Source organism: Dermacentor albipictus, chromosome 8 (assembly GCF_038994185.2).
Source record: "Dermacentor albipictus isolate Rhodes 1998 colony chromosome 8, USDA_Dalb.pri_finalv2, whole genome shotgun sequence".
NCBI classification, from domain to species: Eukaryota; Metazoa; Arthropoda; class Arachnida; order Ixodida; family Ixodidae; genus Dermacentor; species Dermacentor albipictus.
In genome coordinates, this window is record NC_091828.1 from 32,368,690 (window position 1) to 32,392,125 (window position 23,436).

General features: G+C 48.8%; 1 protein-coding gene across 3 annotated transcripts in view; it reads right to left on the bottom strand.

The window, feature by feature from the left end:
• LOC135901557 (nose resistant to fluoxetine protein 6-like) overlaps nucleotides 1-23,436 on the bottom strand; it is an 83,397-nt gene that overhangs the window by 15,892 nt on the left and 44,069 nt on the right. For all 3 annotated transcript variants that reach the window (XM_065431387.2, XM_070522781.1, XM_070522780.1), the window contains 4 exons: nucleotides 21,330-21,412; nucleotides 11,688-11,810; nucleotides 4,638-4,758; nucleotides 3,508-3,697 (listed from right to left, as the gene is read on the bottom strand). In XM_065431387.2, coding sequence (XP_065287459.2) covers nucleotides 3,508-3,697; nucleotides 4,638-4,758; nucleotides 11,688-11,810; nucleotides 21,330-21,412 — 517 coding nt within the window. The remainder of the gene's footprint in view (nucleotides 1-3,507; nucleotides 3,698-4,637; nucleotides 4,759-11,687; nucleotides 11,811-21,329; nucleotides 21,413-23,436) is intronic.

Sequence of the window (23,436 nt, forward strand, 5' to 3'; positions counted from 1 at the left end):
GGCGGTGTTAATTAAGGCACTCGAGCCCAAGACCCAACGTGGAGATACGGGCAGACCGGCCATATCTCCAAGTAGGATGGCAATTTACATCGCGAAGGTCGAGACTGCAACTCACTACTTTGGGTGTTAATTAAAGCACAGTTAATTCAAATAAAGTTCACTACGGCACTCGAACCCGCGACCTTTGGTGGAAGAAAACAAGCAATAGGAAGCAACAACGCATCCGAATACAAATGTCCAGTAATGAATGCCTCGTTAGCGCGCAGGCTTTCGCCTTCATCCTCTTTAGCCTATGCTAAAGTAACGGTCAACCTATTTATACGTTGCAATCAAGCATAACAGCAAATTTCCCATATGTGTTCTTTTTTCTTTCATTGTCTGATCGCCTCATATGGTTGTTTTGTTATATGCTACTCGTCATATTCAAGTACTCATGCTGTATATGAGATATTTTGCCCTCTTTCCCGAGACAAAGGGCATAGTTAGGTACGCATTGCCAATGATGAGCTATGTCGTACAGGTATATACAAACAAAGAAAAAAAACATAGAGCTGGGAATGTGACAAGAAATTACATTAAAAGTTACTTTCAGGATACACTGCACTTCTGACCGCATGGCGACAATTCTAACAAGCACAAATGCTTCGACCATACGCACACGCGCGTAACAGTTGACCCGTTCCTCGAAGCCGACGCGCCGATGCCGAAGTGCCACTGCAGAGCACAAACTGAGGCTGGCGCGAACCGAGCCTCATCTGGCGCATTGCAACGGCTGCCGTTCTTCGAGCCTGGAACTGCCCAATGAGATTCTGTCTCAGACCTCCTTCAAACACCTACGATTACATAAGAATTGCTGTAATTCCTCAAGGCAACAGGACAGGGCGGCCACCTGTGACACAGCGTGGAGAACAGCTGACTTACATTCCTTGGCCCATTTCCCCCCGTGAACTCCCTCCCTTCAATTTATCCTTTGCTTTCTCTCTCTCTCGCACTTTCTTTCCCCGTTAAGGCTTTCCTTGCAGCGTCTAACGGTCTTGCTTCATTGTCTGAAAGAATACAATCGCCATAAGTACTGACGAGATTGCATTCACCTACTTTGTCGTTGAATGTTTCAATACTGCGAAAAATTCTGGGGTTTAAAGTTTAATAGGGACGTTATGGTAGATAGCTCTTAAATAACTTTGGCCACTGCGGTTCTTTTACGCCCACCAAATACACAATACACGTTCGTTTTTTTTTTTGCATACTGTCCCCATAGGAATACGCGGCTGCTGTTGCTGGGATCAAACCGGCGACCTCGTGCTTTGCAGCGCAGCAACGTAGCCACTCGGCTACGGTGGCTGGTTCGACACTGTAACCAGCGTTATGTAATATTCATGAGGAGATTCCAGTACTTAGTGCTGCACTGGAGTCACAAATACTATACATTTTCATCGCTAGATTTGTCAGTAGTGTGGCTGAGTGGTGAAGACACTCGTTTTCAAAGTACTGGTGCAGTTGAGTAGGTTCGCGACACGCCAGTGGGTACGAACTACTTCATCGTATATATGTGCCATGTTTTGACATATTCTACCAAAATTTCAAGTTTCAACTGAATTTCTTAAGGATGGCCACACCTGATGGATTGTCCTCGGAAAGAACATAGAAGGGGCAAGAAAATACAAATTTGTGGCATAGACCTTAGATCGCACATTTCTTAACGCATATAATTAACAATTGTCTTTCATATGCGGTATTTCCTCGTAAAATGCAATGCGCAAAAGTTACAGCAATCTACAAAAAAGGTGATAGGAATGGTCTTACAAGCTACCGTCCAATCTCTATTCTACCTGTCTTTTCAATAGGTCTTAAAAATAATTTTACCGTGTTTAATTTCATTTACTGATCACTAAAACATGCTAACTGACTCGCAGTACGGCTTCAGGAAAGACAAATCTACAGAGCTGGCATTGCTCATGCAAAAATAAATAATACTTTAAACGTGCGAAAGTCTGAGCTTGGTCCTTGGTATCTTTCTGGATTTCACAAAAGCATTCGATCATATTAATCACAACACACTTGTGAAAAAATTGGAGCACTATCACATTCGAGGGAAAGCTTTGTCTCTCATTTCATCGTACGTACAGAATCGGTCGCAGTTTGTCCCGATTAATGGTCACTCTTCTTTAGTCGAAGAAGTTAATTTAGGCGTTCCACAGGGAAGCATTTTTGGTCCTTTTCTTTTCATTCTTTACATTAACGATATTGTTAACATTGATCATACCGCCAAGTACATATTATACGCTAACGATACTAGCCTATCGGCTTGGATGTCGCATGCCTATCTTCTCGCCCAAAAGAAACACTTCATCGCATTCACTTGTGGGCTACAAATAATGAATTAAAGCTAAACATTAGTAAAACCAAAGCAGTTTTGGTTTCATCCACGAAACTAATTCTGCGCAATCCCACGACTACTGCTAGACGATTTCGAAATGGAAGTAGTAGAAAGTTTTAAAACGCTTGGCGTGATTTTCTCCAATAATTTGTCCTGGATGCTCACATCAATTACCTAACGAAAAAACTGTCCAAAGTAATTGCTCTCACGCGTCGACATTGCATTACGTTCCCTCCTTCTATTAACAATATTTTGTACAATGCTCTATTTTCTTCTACGCTAAACTATGGTGCGCTAGTTTGGGTAACAACTACTAAAGAAAATATGAAGAAACTTCTTTCACTTAAGAAGCGTGCAATACTCCTTCTTTTTAAAGCTCCTTACATGAGTTACACACAGGACATGTTTAACAAGCTTAAGCTTGTAAACGTACAATGTATGTCCAATTTCAGACTACTACGACAACATAAACTGGAAACAAAAAGGAAAATTAACTTTCTGAAATAACTGGCGTGGTTGCGAAAAAATTCCTCCGTATACAACACATGCTGTCCCGAAACATGGAAAGTTGATAGATGCCGCACGACCTACGGTAAGCAAATGTTAAAGTACACATTACCGACCTTGTTAAATGAGTTGGCCGAAAATGGCACAGATATAGAATTGATCTCTTTGAATCAGCTACGCAACATATATGTATTACTCTCCATTGTTCTATATTTTGTTGAAACACTACATATGTTTTCTGTACTTTTTTTTCTAGTTTCTGATCCAGGAAATTTTACATGGTGTTTTTGTATATTTATGGATTTTTCTTTACGCACATATTTGCCTGTTGTTTGCATTGTTCCTGCATTTTCTGTAGTTTTTAAATTTTCTGCAAATTGATTTTCTCCTCTACCTTTTGTATGGAATTTATGCCACTGTATGCCATGCTATAGTGCACGGACCCAGTCAAGCCTTTTCAGGCTTTTTGTCCGTGCTCCAAACATCTGGCAGGTGCCGAATAAAACTGAATTGAATTGAATATATGGTACGGAACCCCATGGGGACAATGACAAAAACGTTTCATAAATCTAGTAGTGGGTGTAAAATGCTTACGGAGTTAGAACAGCTAGAAAAGTACTCACCGCCTCGTCCCGTCGCGCAAGCTAACGTCAACCAGGCGAGGAACAGCGACCAAAGGACTCGCTCAAAGAAAGCTGCCACCAGCTTTGCGGCTCCCGAGGGGGGATCACGACGCCTGTACCAGGGAACCTTCATGAAGACGGCGCAGAGCGCACTGGTGACGGCCACGCTCCAGCATGCGAGCTGCACCATCTAGTCGAGTAAAAGTAACGTTTTCATTAATACAACAAACATTTATCCCCATCTGAATGGGCAAGCACACGATTAAATATTAAGATACAAAAATTCACCGACGATTACGATGCTCCCTAATGCGCAATTTGAGCGCAGCTCTATACGTGCTTTCATTTCGCGATACATTAGCTGGCGCGGACAATCTATCTCGTGCGGGACATTGCAAACGGAGCGAAGTGTAGCGCAACTGCCTCGCAGACCGCGAGAGCCAGCGCGTGGGCGCGATTTACAGCAGCCGCCGCCGCCGACAGACCTTCACTCATCCCGCGCTTTGATATCCAGGGCGCGCGCTCGCCGCATGCCATCAGGGAACAGACAACGGCGCACTACTCTGGCCATCTCGTAGCAGCCATAGAGTAGCGGCCGCCACAGCACAGCCCAGCCCGTCTTGAGCGGCACTACGCTTCTCGCGCCTTTCGCCAAACCTTCCTCCTCTTTCCGCGTCACGCTCTCTTTGATGTCGGCGTCGTTCATGCCCGCTGCGCTCCACGTTCGCTCTTTCGTCCTTCGCTGTGCTCGTTCGCCCGTTTACACCTAGGGCCGACGTCGACGCGAAACACAGAAACGGGCGCCTCGTTACGTTAACGAATGGGCACCTCGTTACAGACATCACGCATGGTTAAATGAGTGCTGCAGCTGTAAAATACCCCTCATTCAGCCTGTTGCGCAACGTGCGTGCGTGAATGTCGAAAGGCCGTAGTCACTATACGATAACATTCGCAGCGGATGTGTCTAGGTGAGGAAAACTCGTTAAGTATCAATGTTGCGATTAAAAAAAAAAAGAACAATAAAGTTGTGCTTGACTGAGCCATAGCATCCAACTTCCTTTTCTTTCGAACTTTACCAACTTTTCTTTCAATTTTCGGAAAGCAGGTCCTAGTTATAAACGCTGACTTACCTTAGAAATTTTACGGTTGCTGAAGTCATCCAAGATGAGTAACGTCATGCAACCGCTGAAGAAGCATACGGCATGGTAGAAAGGTCGCACATAGTATAAGTTCGTTGTTGTGAGTTGTATACTGCAAAAAAAAAAAACTTTTGACGTATTAAAAATATATGCCTAAATCAATCCTCTTAGAAAATGGCACGAGGGTAAGTCACCTTAGGACCACCTGGTGTTGTTTCATCTCAAGATCTTTTTGATGTGGGACCACATATAAATTAAATTGTTGCGATTTATCATGCAATACATGCATTTTTGTGTAAACACTTCATGACGACGGAACAGCGCAATATACCACAAATGGTTTTCTTGCGACTTTTAGGTTTTAAGTAAACATGTTCCTACAAGAGCAATGACTCAGGAAAAGAAAGGAACGAAGGAAACACAGACATTTTCTGCGTCTTCGTTCTTCTAATAGCACGTCTAACTCAGCATGTACAGCCAACTAGAAACAACATTGGCTCTTCGCCGACTAACCATTGTTTTGTAAATAAAAATGAGATGAAGTATAGCGATACTGTGAGAAATAACCCGTTTGATGCAATAGTTTCCGTTTTGTGCGCAGTTTATGGCTATATCTGCACAATGTTCCAGTTGAGAAAATGAGTTACTGAGAATATAAATTTTGAAGTGTATTTCCGCTGCCATTTTGGCAGCGTGACTCGGATGTGCACAGGGCTCAACAAAGCACATGTTGCACGAGTAAGAAAAACCTATGTAATCGATTCTGCTAGATATACGCGTGTATTAGGAATGTGTCGCCGAACAACGCGATAAACGACTGCACTTAAGTTAGACCTAGTTTTGCATGGCTTGCAGGAATCCCACACGGTGGAATTCAACAATATGCTTAAAGTTGACACATGCGCGGACGTTTCCGCAATGAAGTGTGTAAAAGCAAAACCTGGTATCCGCTTAACATAACATAGAAACACGATGCAGGTTTCTGCTTAACCAACTAGCTCGTGTTCAGGCTCTATAGGGTTACATTTCCTCCTAACTCTCCCATTCATGAGACTGCCTCGAAATTGCCGGTTTACGCTGAACTTGCGTTTATAATCAAAGTTCCAGCGTATCAAGATGGGAATCGATACGCTTCCACGATGCCGAAAAAATAAACCGTTGCTGCGAACGACTAGCCTCCCCATTAGCCAAGTTAGTAGAATAACTGCCTTGCAACGGCGGGTTCGCGGAATCGGACTCTGCCTACGCGGGAGCTGCGTTCCGCGCAACGCCTGCTGTCGACGCCGCCCGATTTCGCCGCCTACGTCGATACAGCTCACACGCCGACCTGGAATATCAAGTCGCAGACACCTCCACCGGCCCTGCCGAGCTTGAAGCTGACTCACGCTGGGTCTGTGCCGTGAAAGCACACCGTGCAGCCGCGGCCCACCAGCCCATCGTCTCGCCACCGCCTGCCTCGCCACCATCCAAGTATGCCTGCACTAACACTCTCCGTCGTCACGCTCCCCTACCTCGCCTCCCAGCGGAGGTGTTCAAGATCGTCTACAGACCCGGAGGAGGGCTTGACCTCGGCACAACCACTAACGGAGCCCTGCTCCAAATCCTTTGCACTCGTGTGACCATCGACTACGCCACCGCACGCACCGCCGACCGTGCACGGACAAATCCGTACAACAACTCCCTTACTGTCAGCACCCCATCTGAGCCGCGCGCTCGCCTCTACCTCCGGGTCTCGGAACTCCGCCTGTGTGCCATGTCTTACCCCCTGCGTGCCTACATGGCCGCACCCGACAAAGCCCTCCGCGGCATCATACACAACGCAGTGGACTCCCAAACCCAGAACGAGATTGTCAAAACCTCCAATCAATGACCGTGAACACCCCCTACGCCATCGCTGACGCACGCCAGATGGGGCGCTCCCAATCCATCCTCAGCACCTTCGTCGGCACTTCTACCCTTCCCTCCACCATCGTCTTCAACTGCGGGGCCTACCGATGCCACCCGTTCCGCCCGAGAGCCGAGGCCTGCACGAACTGCTGGGCTCCTGGCCACCGAGCCGATGTCTGCACCAAGCCCAAGTCCGCCCTCTGTCACCGCTGCGGCCAAGCCCTCAAGCCAGTCGAGCCCCCGACCTGCGTCCGCTGCTGCATCCTGTGCAAGGGAGCGCACGTCACGGGATCGTGCCCGTGCGGGCTCCGATTCATCCGGAACGGCCCGTCATCGCTCCCGGCCACCTCCAAGCACCAGCCTCCCCCACCAGCGCCACCCACCGTGCCCATCCTGAAGACCTCCCGGCCTTCCCGCTCCCGCCCCCACTCTGTCTCCTGTGGTGCCCAGTCTACCAGCCGCCGGTGGCGGCTGGTAGACTGGGCACTAACTCCCTTCCCGCCTCTCTCTAGGTCCGAGGCGTCCACCACCCCCGCCACCACCACATCACCGGTAAGCTGGAAACCGCAGTCTCACACGTCGGACCCACAAACCGCGGCCCTTGAGGCCACTATCGCTGCCCAGCAGCTCCAAATTCAGGAGCTGTCTCGCCAGCTGCAGGCCGCGCTAGTGCGTCTGTTCTCACCCTCTCCTCCTCCTACTTCCCCAGCTCCCGCACCTCCGCAGCCGCCGGCGCTAGCTGTGGAGCCGATGAATACGGCATCCTCGGCTGCATCATCGCGCGCCTCCTCTCCCAACCGCAGCCCCCCGCTCAAACGCCGATCACCTTCCTCCCTCCGACGCCGTCGCGACCGAGCGTGACGTGATTCGCCAAACAACCTCCTTCTTGGAGGCGTTTGAGCAGCGCGTCATGGCCCGCTTTGCGTGACTTGAGGAGCGCGTCGCCAGTATCGACACCCGTGTGGGCGCTATCGAATCCCACCTTACCGCCCTAGACACCAGGGTTGCGGCCTTAGAGACCCGCCAAAGCGCGACTGAGGCCATCGTCGCACACCTGTCGCTCCCTGCCCCACTCATCCCGGCACCTACCCCAACTCTGTCGGGGGACTCCGCCATCCATCTTGGCCAGACACCTTACGCGCCTTAATTTCTGGCAGTGGAACTGTCGGGGGTTCCGCAGCAAGCGGAACACCCGGCAGCTCCACCTCCAGAACATCCCTCCCGACACTCTCCCCTCCGTCCTAGCACTCCAGGAACCCCTAAATCCCGTGAAATTGCGCTACTACACCTCCATCCATCCTTCTTGTGTCCACCCAAATGATGCCGTACTGGTGCAGCGCAACCTTCCTGCCGCGCAGCACCAGTTGGACGTATCGGACTGTGCCCATCTCCTCCTTGAAACCCTTCCTCGCCGTCGCACTGAGACAAGCCTCTTTGTTCTCACTGTGTACAGTCCTCCCAAAGCCCCTTCAGCTCCTCTCCTCCTCGTCCTCCGCAGAGTGCTCTCCTGCGCTGGTCGCAACGCCCTGGTCGTTCTTTGCGACTTCGATGCCCCACATACCAGCTGGGGCTACCCCCAGAACACTCGCTCGCAAAGACCACTCACTCTAGACTTTCATCCACAACGAGTGCCTTTCGGTGCCTAATGACTTCGCTTGCCCCATAAGGATAGGATCTAGTGTTCAACAAGACACCAATCCGGGCCTTACCCTCGCCAAAAATGTCGCCAATCTGACCTGGACTAATACAGGGGTCTTCCTCGGTAGCGATCACTACGTCCTCTGCACAACTTTCCTACTCCGCTCCTTTGCTCGCGCCTGTACTCGTCTGACGCAGATAGTCTACTGGGACCGCTTTCGCTCCACTCATCTCTCTACTTCCTCCTCTGCTCCTATCACCGATCTCTCTGCCTTGACTGAGACCCTTTTGGCGGACGTCCACACTGCCACATCCACACTCCCTCCAGCACCACACTCCACTACCAGCAGACAGCCGTCTGCTGCACCTTTGGGAGGCCTATCGCGCTGTCCACCGCCGGTGGCAGTCTCAGAGATATAATCACTGTCTGCGCCTTCGTTTGGCCCGACTCGCGTTGGACATGGAGGAGCATTGCGCCTCTCTCCTTAGACAACAGTGGGGCCAGACCTGCTACCGCATGGCAGGCAACCTGGCCCTCCGTGACACGTGGTCGCTTCTCAGGGTGCTGCTTTACCCTACACAAACTAAAGCTTCCCAGCGCAAGGATATCGCCCATCTCCTTCATTCCTCCCCACTCACCGATACTGACTTCCCGGCGGCCCTCCGGGATCACTACCTCTGCACCGACCTACCCACTCCGCTTCCCACCTACTCCGGCTACCCAAACCCTGATCTTGAGGCGGACTTCTCCGTGGGCGAGGTTCGTGTGGTGCTACTCACACTCCGCACCACCTCGGCCCCGGGGGCGGACCGCATCACTAACGAGGTACTACGCAACCTAGATAACCCCTCCCTCGAAGCCCTTACTGATCTCCTCAATACACATTGGCAGGCTGGCACTCTTCAATCCTCCTGGACCCATGTACGTGTCTCATTCATCCCCAAACCCGGCAAACCTATTGCCCTCGAACACCTCCGCCTCATCTGTCTCACTTTCTGTCTCGGCAAGCTGTTCGAGCATGTCATCCTGGCCCGCCTCCAGACCTATCTGGATCATAATGACTTATATCCGGACTCCATGTTCGGTTTTCGTTCCCACCTGTCCACACAGGATGTCATGCTCCAACTTTCCGAGGATGTCCTACACCCCTCCCACCACAAACGCACTCGAGCTATCCTGGCGTTGGGCGTTACTAAAGCATTCGACAATGTACACCACGCCACCATCCTGGACGCTCTCTCCTCCCTCTATGTCGGACCCCGTGTCCATGCTTACGTCACCGCGTCCCTCGCCCACCGCACAGACGAAATCTCATACGGCCCACTTTCTTCTCCTTCCTTCTCCCTTGTCAACAAGGGTACCCCCAAGGCTCTGTCTTGTCCCCTCTTCTGTTCAACATCACCCTCTTCCCGCTGGCACGTGCTCTACGCGCTATCCCAGCTCTGTCTCATGCTTTCTACGCCAATGACATCACCCTCTGGGTGACCACCGGCAATCTTGGCGACATGGAGACCACTCTACAGGCAGGTGTGGACGCGGTAGCAACTCACGCCTGGGCCATCGGGTCGAGCTGCTCCCCGACCAAATCGGAGCTTTTGCTCCTTCGGCCTGGGCGGATGGCCCCCCTGTCGCCTTCCCCACTAACCGTCTTCATTGACGGCACAACCATTCCTCTCGTCTCTACCCTCCGCATCCTCGGGCTCTTCCTTCAGTCCAATGGCAAAGCACACCACCTTCATCACTCGATTCACAAACACTGTACACCACACTGTCCGCCTCATACGCCTCATTGAAAACCTCCACCACGGCATGCGCGAACACGACCTCCGCCTCCTGCTCCAGGCCTTTGTTCTCAGCCGCTTCATTTATTTTCTTCCATATCTCTACCTTTCACGTACCGAGGAAGACAAAGTCAACAGCCTCATTCGCCAGGCCCTTTCGCCAGGAAAGGGAAGTCAGCCCTTTCCCTTCCCACATCTACGTCGATGGCTCGGTTACTGTCGATGGGCGTCCACAACGCCCTTACGGAGCTCCTCCGTCTCTCCCGCACCCGCACGGATCGCGCACTTCTCTCCACCCTTAACCTCTCCCCTCTTATTCCTCTTCCCACATCACTGCCCATCTCTTCCCATGTCTCCCCCCCCGCTAACCGTAAATTCCCTCCCTAAAGATATGCATCCAGAACACCACCCTTCCCGTAGAGCAGCGCAATGTCCGCGCTCTGGCGTCAGTACGAAGGGCAGGCCGCCGTGGCTTACGTAGACGCTGCCCTGTACCGCCGCCACCCAGCACATGCCCTTGCCGTCACTGACAATTCTCTCCGACCCACTCTTACTGCCTCACTCTACACTTCTACCTCTGTCGAGGCCGAGGAGGCAGCTATCCTGGCAGCTAACCTGCGGTCTACAACTACGCGGTTGTACGGGTGGCACACCCGGCCGTCGGAATCTTAGGTTCCGATACGGTTCCCTCTCGTCCCATCCAAATCATCTAGGTGCCCGCTCACGCGGCCCATCCGGGTAATGAGGCGGCCAATTCCATCGCTCGAGATTCGACTGACCGAGCAAGCCCGCCCCACCGTTAATGGATACGCGGGACGCGCTCCTCACGTACACCGATATCACGCTGCACTATCGCCTCTCTCGTCTCACCTACCCCCTCCGCACCAATCCCTTTCCCAGCCCCACCAACACTCATGGCGCCACCTTCAGGCCCATAGCTATCTTACTACCGCACGTCTTGCCCTCCTCCACCCCGGGACGCATTCGCCGGCTTGCCGCTTATGTGACGGCTCCCGCGCCGATTACGCCCACGTCCTATTCTCCTGCCCGGCACACTTGCTCCCCGCCTCTTGGCGCCTAACCAATCCGCAGCGGTGGGAGGCTGCTTTGTCCAGCACCGAGCCGGATATCCAACTCCGGCTGGTGAACTGGGCGGAGGATGTAGAGACTAGGCATGGCCTCGACGCCACAACCGGCAGCCTGAAGGCCGCCCTAAACGCTGCTTTATAATTGATTTTTACTTTCTGCCTCCTCATCAATAAATGTTTTTCACCACCACCACGGCGGGTTCGCTGTCGGCTAAAAATGAGTTGTTATTGAACTGTGAAAATTTCTTCCCTGGAAAACGTAAGCGCTTTTGCTGCAGATTCGGGCCATTTTCCAGTGAATGCCAACTTTTGTTTTATGAATTTGAATACACTCAACGGGTTTATGTTTCAATAAAATATGTAGGAGTGTCCCGTTACACAAAATTAATTTACTTAACCGGCATTTCCGTTCCTAGTTCGGCCGTATACAACGCTTAAGCCCGATTCGCTAGACTGAGGGATTTAATCACATATGCACCACTCACTTATCAGACAACACTCAAAATTGAGCAGATATTCTGTTCACCAGGTCATATATCGCAGATACAAAACCTCTATGGTAGATATTTGTATATTTTCTACCTTGTTGTAATTATGCCTGAAACTGAATAAACGTACCGATCCTGAGATCTGATTTGGGGCTCACCTTCTTGTGTAAGCAGGATAAGTCATGAAAGGTAGAACATTTGGATTACTTGCTGTCCACGTTGCGATGGCGCAACCCAAAAGAGAAAGCACGGTGAACGTTGCAAGCGCCAACTTTTTCCGCCTGTGGAGTAATGTCGAGCAAGTCGTTGGAAAGACAGCACGCTTCTGATTACCGCGTGACATGGCAATGCGTCTTCTCAATGGAGTGTTAAAGGGGATAAGCTTAACTACAAGCGAATCGTGTCCATGTTTATTTCCGCATGTTACACATCGCACTGCAGCCTTGCTGCTCCTTGATTTCGAACACTAGCGACTCGAGTGCCAGATTTTATAGTAAACCAAAGGTTTTTTTTTACACAGGCTTTTGAGCAGCTCTTTTGCAGAGTTCCAAAGACTTATGCCTAGTCATCAAAGCTAAATGAGGCAGAAAAAAAGCGCCAATCAGTGGCATACATCGGTGAGCCAATCCTTGCATGACTACACCATCTGCAGCTATTGGGTATTCCTTCTGGCATTCAAATATGCACACGCTTGGTCATGCTGCATATGGTGGGGATAAGCATTCAGAGAACCGATGCATGACCTGCCCGCGCAACCTCAAAGGCAATGGGAGAGCATACCATGACATTGCTCTTGTATAAGCGCATTACATATGGCACATAATTCTCAGATGAAGCACGCTTCCTATAAAAACAGGCGAAGCGGTGATATCCGTACAATCTTGTTCGGTAGCGTACATGAAAATGAGAAAGCACTAACGCGAAATTTCGTGACACCGCAGACAATTATTTTCAGCATGCAGAATATCATACAGCTGACTTAAAGTGCTCACAAGCAACACATGCTCCATTTTTCTGGCAAATAAGCATACGCGCATGACGCAGTCAATGCAGAACAGACAATTCTCAATTTTAACTGAAATTGATACCTTTCAAATTCTATTGTGCATTTACAGACAAGAGCGTAATACGAATGTACTTTCTCATAAACATTAAGTGCGCGGTGCTTTGTGAAGCGAAAAACATTGTGAAAAAAATTTGTCGCTTTCTGGTTGGTCGACACCTGAACAATTCATACCAGCGTCAACTGAGACTATAAAATGCACAAAGAAAAGGACGCGCACTGCACTTTGTATTCTCTCTATTATTTGTCGAAGCCCAGCCTATGTGTGCAACATAGCACGTGCTCATAGGTGACGAGCATACCCGCCAAGTTAAAAAAAAATCCGCTTGCCACAAGTGATAAAAGTACGCCATAATTCAGCTCATGCCTTATGAATTTAGAAGGAATGCTTCAAATAGTTCTTGTGCCATCTCATCTTTGCTTCGGCCTAGTACAATAATTTCACTGCTCTGAAAAAAATGCCGATTTTTCAAAACAATACATAGCATGAAAGCAGCGTATAATTAGGACCACGGAAAAGCTACGTGAAAGAAAAATTCAAGCTACTTTCACACACTGAAGTTAACCCGCTAAATAGCTAGAAGAAGACAGCAAGTGAAAACAGCTTGTTAATATCAGCATTTCCTCGCACAAAATATATATGATTGCAGTAAAGGAAATGACATGAAATTGCAATCACAACTGACAGTTATCAGAGTTTTATCATGAGGAACCTCTAATCGCTTTTTTTTACTCTCACAAGGATAAGGGAAACAGGCGTTTTTCAGTATAGGTTTATGTTTACCATCTGCGTTAAAGGTCTATGGGCGACGGGATGCCGTTAATCTTTTAAGACCGTGGAGCAATGTTGTCACTAAGGTTTGGGATTGCTTTGTAGTAGAGAAAGACGTGTCTTAGTTTAAAGAAGTTGTGAGCGTCATGAGTGCTCATACTGATCCATCGCAACGTACAAAGACAATTCCAGTTAGTTTCGCTGCAGTTGGAATTAATTTCAGGGTCAAAAGTTTGAACGTTATTAGCTCGTTTCTCCTGCTCTTCCGTGCCTGTGCGGCCAGGGTTGTCTGCCGCTACCGGTTATCGGACACTATAACAACGGAGACGGAAGCAAATTCTACTTTATATGTGTTTTCATCGCGATCAGTCTTCCAGAGTACCCATTCCACAGTCACAAAAGAATTGATGTCGCTTGCAGAGCACCCTTTACACTCCCTGCACAGATTGTACGGCGGCAATGGCTCGGCATTGGCTAGCATGGACTTTTGCTTCGCCATACCAATATCCCGCTGCGGGCGATGCAGGCACCATATCTCCTCTTCATTGGCTGATTTCACGAGCCACGGCGACGAAGGTTCACGTGCTTCCTGGGTAGACTACTCAGACAACACTACATTGCCAGTATGTTCGGACGGTATGAAAGAAAAACCGGGCGCCATAGTGCGCCATAAATAGCAGCGCTCTCATGCCGTGGACCTGCCGCTTTAGTAGTCACGAGATATGCACCTGTTCATCCATTCAGTTCAACGAAATTCCTTTTATGCATTACAAGTAAATATTGATACGTGCCAAGACTTGTGCTGTTTGCCCTATTTTGTTTCAAAACGAAGCGGAGAGCAGCTTCTGACTCATCGTCCTCATGTCATCTATACAAGTGCAAGCCACGTCCACTGATGTCAGCACAGATTCAACATGGCACTGACTTTGTGGTGACAGATGGCCATGTAGTGGACAGTACTCTGACATCCCCTCGGTGGAAGAACAAGAGACTAGACTAGCGCCATGAGGCTCGACGATGGTAGCGACGACATCAACACAGTCACCTGATAAATAAATGGCAATTCTTTGTGGGCCTTCTGTTTCTACAGGTTGGTGACCTCGGACGTGATACCACATCATAACTGTTTACGTCTACCAAGTTTCTTTTTGGCGTCATGGAACCGGCCGCCGAACAACGACGTCTCGAAAAAAACGGAACGTCTTCCGTCGCCACACTCAAACTTCCCGATTTCTGGCCCTCGGACTGTGAACTCTGGTTCGTCCACATCGAGGCACAGTTTCGACGTCATTGAGTCACATCTCAGGCGGTCAAGTACGACAACATCGTGAGTGTGCTTAACCCGACCACTGCAACTTTGGTCCGCGACATTTTGCTAGCTCCTCCGCCCAATGATCAGTACGATATCCTTAAGCGGGAGTTATTACGACGCACCACCGACTCTGAGTCGGCACGGATTCAACAGCTCCTCTCATCGGAGACACTTGGTGACAGAAAACAGACTGAGCTGCTTCGCCGCATGACACAACTCTTGGGAACCAGTCCATCGTCAGCAGACTCAAAATTCTTCGGGAGCTCTTCTTCCAGCGACTGCCGAATCAGGTACGCATGATTTTATGTGCCTGACCTACTACATCTGTCGAGTCCTTATCGATCATGGCACACGAGGTTATGGATTCTTTCCATCCTTGATATCCGCTGTTGACCGTTGTAATGCGCCCGTAGTGACACGACCCCAGTTACAGCAGCACTTTGACAAACCCGATAGTTCAGGCACGCACCTTGCTGTGCAAGTAGAACAACTTACTAACTAGTTGGCTGCCTTAGGCTTTCGTGCGAATAACCATCAGCAGTGGCATCGCTCGCGTGGCCAAAACGGGTCACGCCCTCCATCTCCCTTTATTTGTTGGTATCACGCCAGATAGGGCACTCGCTCACGTCAGTGCCGTCCGCCTTGTAAAGTTCCGGGAAACCGTGGGGCCAGTCACTGATGACGGCTATTGCTACTGGCTCTACATCAAGCCATCTCTTCTACGTCACCGACCGCGTTACGAAAATTCGCTATCTTGTAGACACTGGTCTGGAAATTTGTGTCATTCCCACTACTTTTCAAGACCGCAGAAGACATCGCCATGACACGTCGTGTGTCACTGCCGTCAACGGCTCCAACATTAAAACGTATGGCCGTAAAGCTGTCACTCTTGAGCTTGGTCTGCGACGCCCTTTTCGATGGCTATTTACCGGCGCCGACGTCCGCAGGCCAATCGTCGGCACTGACTTTCTCTGGAAGTTTAAGCTTCCCGTCGATTTTCGCCGCTGCCGCCTTCTTGCCTCTTCAAAAAACCGGTTCGTATAAGGTATCACCACGTCTGCGCCACCTTTGCTTCTCGTACAAGCCCACACCCAGGTACCGGGACCGCGGTCCACCAACCTGTTGGAATTTCCAGAGCTGTCCGAACCACCCTCGCCAGATCGTCCAATAGTGCACAACGTCATGCACCATATTCTGACTAAAGGACCACCAGTATGCGCTCGACCTCGCCGCCAAGCACCAGAACATCTGAAAATTTCAAAGCAAGAATTCGAACACAAGCTCGAGTTGGGCTTCGTTCGTCCTTCCGCTGGCCTTTGGTCACCTGCTTTATACATGGTGCCCATGATGACAGGTGTTTGGCGGCCGTGTGGCGATTACCACACCTTAAAAAAAGTTACGATACGCCATAGGTACCCATGCATACCTCACATCCACAATTTCACCGCATCGCATCATGGTTGCTGCATATTTAGCAGGGTGGATCTAGTAAAAGCCAACCACCATATTCCTGTCGAGCCTTCTGACATTCCTAAAACCGCAATCATTACCACTTTTGGCATGTTCGAATACATGCGCAAGCCATTCCGCCTCCGTAATGCCGCTCAAACATTTCGGCGGTTCGTCGATCGAGTACTCCATGGCCTGACTTGTTGCTTCGTCTAATTAGACGACATTCTTGTATTTATTCACTCTGCTGTGGAACAAGAATCTGACCTACGGAAGGCGTTTGAATGCCCCTGTCAATATCATCATCATCATCATCATCATCATCAGCCTGATTACGCCCACTGCAGGGCAAAGGCCTCTCCCATATTTCTTCAACAACCCCGGTCATGTACTAATTGTGGCCATGCCGTCCCTGCAAACTTCTTAATCTCATCCGCCCGCCTAACTTTCTGCCGCCCCCTGCTACGCTTCCCTTCCCTCGGAATCCAGTCCGTAACCCTTAATGACCATCGGTTATCTTCCCTCCTCATTACATGTCCTGCCCATGCCCATTTCTTTTTCTTGATTTCAACTAAGACGTCATTAACTCGCGGTTGTTCCCTCACCCAATCTGCTCTTTTCTTATCCCTTAACGTTACACCTATCATTCTTCTTTCCATAGCTCGTTGCGTCGTCCTCAATTTGAGTAGAACCCTTTTCGTAAGCCTCCAGGTTTCTGCCCCGTAGGTGAGTACTGGTAAGACACAGCTATTATACACTTTTCTCTTGAGGGATAATGGCAACCTGCTGTTCATGATCTGAGAATGCCGGCCAAACGCACCCCAGCCCATTCTTATTCTGATTATTTCCGTCTCATGATCCGGATCCGTAGTGACTACCTGCCCTAAGTAGATGTATTCCCTTACGACTTCCAGTGCCTCGCTGCCTATTGTAAATTGCTGTTCTCTTCCGAGACTGTTAAACATTACTTTAGTTTTCTGTAAATTAATGTTTAGACCCACTCTTTTGCTTTGCCTCTCCAGGTCAGTGAGCATGCAATGCAGTTGGTCCCCTGAGTTACTAAGCAAGGCAATATCATCAGTGAATCGCAAGTTACTAAGGTATTCTCCATTAGCTTTTATCCCCATTTCTTCCGAATCCAGGTCTCTGAATACCTCCTGTAAACACGCTGTGAATAGCATTGGAGAGATCGTATCTCCCTGCCTGACGCCTTTCTTTATTGGGATATTGTTGCTTTCTTTATGGAGGACTACGGTGGCTGTGGAGCCGCTATAGATATCTTTCAGTATTTTTACATACGGCTCCTGTACACCCTGATTCCGTAACGCCTGCAAGACTGCTGAGGCTTCGACAGAATCAAACGCTTTCTCGTAATCAATGAAAGCTATATATAAGGGTTCGTTATATTCCGCACATTTCTCTATCACCTGATTGATAGTGTGAATATGATCTATTGTTGAGTAGCCTTTACGGAATCCTGCCTGTTCCTTTGCTTGACAGAAGTCTAAGGTGTTCCTGATTCTATTTGCGATTACCTTAGTAAATAGTTTGTAGGCAACGGACAGTAAGCTGATCGGTCTATAGTTTTTCAAGTCTTTGGCGTCTCCTTTCTTATGGATTAGGATTATGTTAGTGTTTTTCCAAGATTCCGGTACGCTCGACGTTATGAGGCATAGCGTATACAGGGTGGCCAGTTTCTCTAGAACAATTTGCCCACCATCCTTCAACAAATCTGCTGTTGCCTGATCCTCCCCAGCTGCCTTCCCCCTTTGCATATCTCCGAAAGCTTTCTTTACTTCTTCCGGCGTTACGTGTGGGACTCCGAATTCCTCTAGACTATTTTCTCTTCCATTGTCGTCGTGGGTGCCACTGGTACTGTACAAATCTCTATAGAACTCCTCAGCCACTTCGACTATCTGATCCATATTAGTAATGATATTGCCGGCTTTGTCTCTTAACACATCTTGCCAATTCCTGGTGTCAATATGGCCTGGTTGTAAACATTTCGAAGAGTGAGTTTGGTGTTGGTTCTCTCGATTTTTTGGGCCATGGAGTACATTAGCATGACATCCAACCCGTCCCATCCCCTGTCCAAGCCATTAAAGATTTTACACGTCCTTCTTCCACCATGAAATTACGGGCATTTGTGGGCCTCATCAGTTACTATCGTCATTTCATTCCTCGTTGTGCTTCAATGTTGCAGCTTCCGCACATTCTACTCTCTGGCACAACACAAGCTAGCACGCTTATATCATTGACCAATGCCGCTGAATCTGCTTTTATCTCTGCCTAGAACGCCCTTGCTGCCCCTACTCTACCGGCACACCCGCAACCAGACGGTCCACTGTCCCTTATGGTAGACGCCTCTGAAATAGTTGTTAGCGCCGTGTTTCAACAGCTGGTCGGGAAGACATGGCAGCCTATATCTTTCTTTTCAAGGAAGCTGACACCGTAAGAAACACGCTACAGCACTTTCGGTCGCGAATTGCTTGGGCTCTACCTCGCAGTCCGTTACTTGCGTCACAACCTCGAAGGGCGTCAGTTCTTTATTCTCACCGACCAGAAACCACTCATTTATGCTATTACATGCAACAGTTCCTTGCTTATTTCCCGCGATATTCGCCAGCTTGCATGTATCTCCAAATTCACTACTGGCATTCGGCATATCAGTGGTGCCGATAATCCAGTTGCTGACGCTCTTTCACGGATTCATATAAATGAAAGCCAAGTAAATCGCTCCGGCGTTGACTTCGTCCACCTCGCTACCGCTGAACGCACAGACCGGGAACTTCGAACACTCCCGACTGGCAACGATTATCTGCGCTTCGGAGATATCTTACTGCCTGGCTGCAACGTCACAGTGATATGCGACATGTGTACGGGTCGTCCTCAACCATACGTTACACAACAATTGCGGCAGCAAGTTCATCACGCACTACACTCCTTATTGCACCCTGGAGTACGCGACACAGAACGTCTGCTCACTTCCCGCTATCTGTGGCCGCGTATGAACGCAGACGTCCATTGCTGGGCTCGGGCATGCATGCAGTGCCAGCGCGCCAAAGTCAGTCGGCACACTATGAGCGCGCCTGGTCATATTTCACTACCAAACGTTTGTTTCGGCCACGTTCACATCGATATCGTTGGTCCGCTACCACCGTCGTCGACCCAACGAAACATACTCATTTGTATCGACCACTTCACATGCTGGTCTGAAGCAATGTCACTCTCTCACATAACTGCAGAGTCTGTATCTCAGGCCATCTTAAATACCTAGATTTCTCGTTACGGCGTACCACACACCATAACGCCGACAAAAGAAGACAGTTTGACTCGTCCCTTCTTCAAGCACTGTCCCGTATTCTGGGTGTAACGCCCATACGAATGACAGCTTATCACCTAAGTTCCTATGGCAGAATACTTCCGCCGTCGACTGAAAGCAGCACTTCGTGCCCATGACTACATGATTCCATGGACAAAGCACCTGTCTTTGGGTCTACTAGGTCTTTGCAAAGCTCTGAAAGCAGATGCAGTGTTCCTCAGCAGAGCTTGTTTTCGGTACGACCTTTTGGATACATGGTGAGTTCTTCGCCTCGGAACTGTCATCTGCTGACGTACAATCTTAGGCCTACCGCCTTCCCATTAAAATGGCCACTGTTATACCACCGCCGCTTCGTAACGACCGCAGAAATGTTTACATGAGCCCATCTTTACTTCATAACAGTCACGCATTTATCCGTCACGACGCTACTCGTGCTCAATTACAAGCTCTTTACGACGGTCCCTTCAAAGTCCTCAAGCGTGACGCCAAGTTTTTCACAATTCTTGTCAGCAGACGCGAAGAAACCATTTCAATTGACTGCTTAAAGTCAGCTTATCTAGACTCTGGCAGTGCCATCTCCACAACCTAAACCTCTCAACGGCAGTGCCTTCATCGCTAGGGGGTGGGGTGGGGTGGGGGGGGGTGCCATGTATTTGACAGTGCTCATAGAGCCCCTCGGTGGAAGAAGAGATTGGACTAACGCCATCGAAGGAGGATATCCAATCCAATCCAACCGCCATCAGGCATATAGGCTCGACGATGGTAGCCGCGGTATCAACGCAGTCACCTGATAAATAAATCTCTATTCTTTCTGGGCCTTCTGTTCCTACAGGCAAAATAGCCAGAATGCCGTTGTTCCATGAAACTCAATGTTTATATATCATTGATCCATTTTGCTGAACCAAAATTAGAAAAATATTAAGCCGCTGATACTGGTCACTGAACAAATACAATATACATAATTAGCACTTCTTAAAACACTCAGGCAACACTTCAACCCGGTATCAATCACTGAAGAAGGCAAACAATGCCCAATTTGTAGCACTCAAGTAAGCGGATTCTTGTGTACGTTGTAAGCGGATCAGTGGATTTTTGTCAGATGCTTGGCTTCAGAATGCGTTTTCCCATTTTTAGTAAACATAAAACTCGGCTGTCCATCTAATGAAACGTGTCATGTTTGACACCCTGCGTGCAAAGCATTTATAGCTCACTTGGAGAACATAAATCGAATCCAGAGTAAGGTATTTCATTTTGTCTTGGGGCTTAATAAACTAATATACACTTGTACAGATCTCGCGAAAGCATCACAATAAATATATGTACTGCTACAATCTCTAGAATGCTGTACGATGCTACAAGAGTCGTACGTTGAACAGGCAAACCGGCACATCAAACACTTTGTGTCCACCTCCATTGCTGATCTATACAGCGTCTTGTGTAGTTGTTGGTGTTTATCTTTATTGCAGTGCGGTATTTTTCTTCCCTTCTTGGGACAATTTCTATTGCTTTTAACCTTAACAACAGTTTGACAATCTTTAGCCACTGATCACCTTGCGAACTCTATCCATAAGAACCATCTTAATGGGAAGACGTCATTATGAATGCGTGCTTTCCGGCAGCAGTTTAGGGCAGCCTGTCACTTTTGAAACGAAAGTCAGGTTGTACTCTATCGCAGATTATAGAGCAAAAAGCAACTTCCTTAAAATAGGGCCTGCACATCTTATAAAAACAAAATTTACACCCGTCTCCAAACTGAACATTGAACACTACACTTATTTTAACAGAGTGCTAAGCATCAACTTTCCATAGACCTTAACGTTGTTACTCCTGATACGCTGCGACTCACTATGATGTGCTGGCCTGTCATGATATGCCAACTCACTTTTTCAGTACGAGCAGTATGGGAAGAGACAGAACGAAAAGCTGGAAGTCTGTAGACAAGTACCAGAGGTGAACAAGAAGGGTCTGAAATAAAAAGAAAGAAACGCAGATATATGCACCGTTTTAAAGCATTCCAGCATACAGCATTGCAAATCGTTTCATTTTTTGAAGCATGCAAGCAAAGACGAACACAGATCTAGGGGGACCCTCTAGCCGCGTTCTCATGGTGTGCTTAAGTATAATTAAGTGAAAAAAACAACAGTCCGAATTCTCATAGGAAAAAAAAACAGCGCCCTTCCACTCTGTGAAGAAGGATGACCAGAGAATCTGTGTATGTGGGCCGCTTAATGGCGAACTGCCCCTCCGCCGCGAGTCGGCCCGGCATTGCACTATCTTTGGGATCGGCCCGCGTATGGGGAGTGCTTAGCGCCTGCATCACCTCCGCCGCGGCCTGGCCCGGCATTGCACTGTCTTCAGGATTGGCCCACGTATAGGGAGTGCTTAACGCCTGTTCACCTCCGCCGCTGGTCGGTCCGGTATTGCACTGTCTTCGGGATCGTCCCACGTATGGGGAGTATTTTGCTCACAACGACACGAATATTTCCTTGTACGGTAGAGGTATACATATTTGCTGTAAATGATTTGGTAGGCTGTATCAGGGACACAACCGCAGTGGTGCGCGTGAAGCGTCTGGTGCGTCTGGTTCTGGTTCCCCCTCTGGTTAACCAGAGGGGAAGATCCGGTTTGCTACCCTGAGCTGGGGAGAGAGGGGAGCAAGTTAAGGAAAGGGAGCACAGATACGCAATCACAGCCGGTCACTATTAACGCATGCTATCACCGCACAGCACAGTAGCACTTGCATCTCTATAAAGATCAGTTCAGGCTACAGCCGCTTGTCCAAGTCTGATGTCCTTAAGAACTGCAACAGTGCCCTCGTCGCTTTCCGCTGCGATGGTTTGCGATGTTGGTATTCTAAACAGATTTCCACTAGCTGTTTAAGGTCTTTGATCAAAACGTTCAATCGCGATTGACATTGATCGTCTCTGCAAATTGCAGCGAGGACAGTCACAGAAAACGGGTTGAAGAGCATCCTCGCTATAACAGTCATCGCACGAGGTGTCATAGTTCCATCCAATTCGTGAAGCAAAAGATTTCGTAGAAGCCACTCCTAGCAATATTTGACAAAACAGAGTAGCCTAGCGTCGGCAGGTCCAGCTGGGATCCAGACGGAGTCGCCTTGAAAAATTCGTATGTTCCACATGGAGCGCGTGATATTCCTATGTAAGCATTCGAAGCTTTCTAGCGGCATCTGCCCTTAATAATGGCATCGACTCCCCTTTGCCGCCTTGGAAAGTCGACAGAGCAGCGTTATCAGCGTGTTCGTTACCTGTGACGCCGCAGTGACTTGGAAGCTACTGTAATGTCATATGGTGTCCATTTTCAGCCAAGGCATGGATTAGTTCTCTAATCTCGAATACTATTTGTTTGTGTAGTCCACGCCGCAGTGCTAATAGCAAAGACTGCAGTGTTATAGGGTAGAGAAATGACGTAACCAAATGCACACGTTACATTTCTGGATGCATTAGAAGGCCTAGATGCCTAACTTAAGTCACAGCTAGTGGGAGTCTTACAGCTTAACTTTGCAATTGCGCTCGCTCCCTAAGTAACTGGGCCCGTTTGTTTTGCACATGCTGTTCGGGTCCTAAGGTAAAAAAAAATTGCAGGACGCTTAAGCTTCGCCTTTAATTGTTGAACGCGATAGCATTCAAAGATCCCTGACTGCTTGTACGCTTCCCCGCAATCGCAGCTTTGTTGCGATGAATGGATGGATGGATGGACGGACGGACGGACGGACGGACGGACGGACGGACGGACGGACGGGATGAGCGTCCCCTTTGGAGCGGGTCCGTGAGTTGCGCTACCAAACTCTTATTATATTGCTTATGTCCTACCTGTGCTAAAGAAAAAGACAGAAATAAAAGGAAAGAAAAAATTCACGAAGAATCCCCATCACCAAACTTTTTGAACCACTATTTTTGAACCACATTGTTTTTTTGCACGCCTCCATTGTTTGTCATTTCCCTCATTTTATTCCATGAATCTTCCAA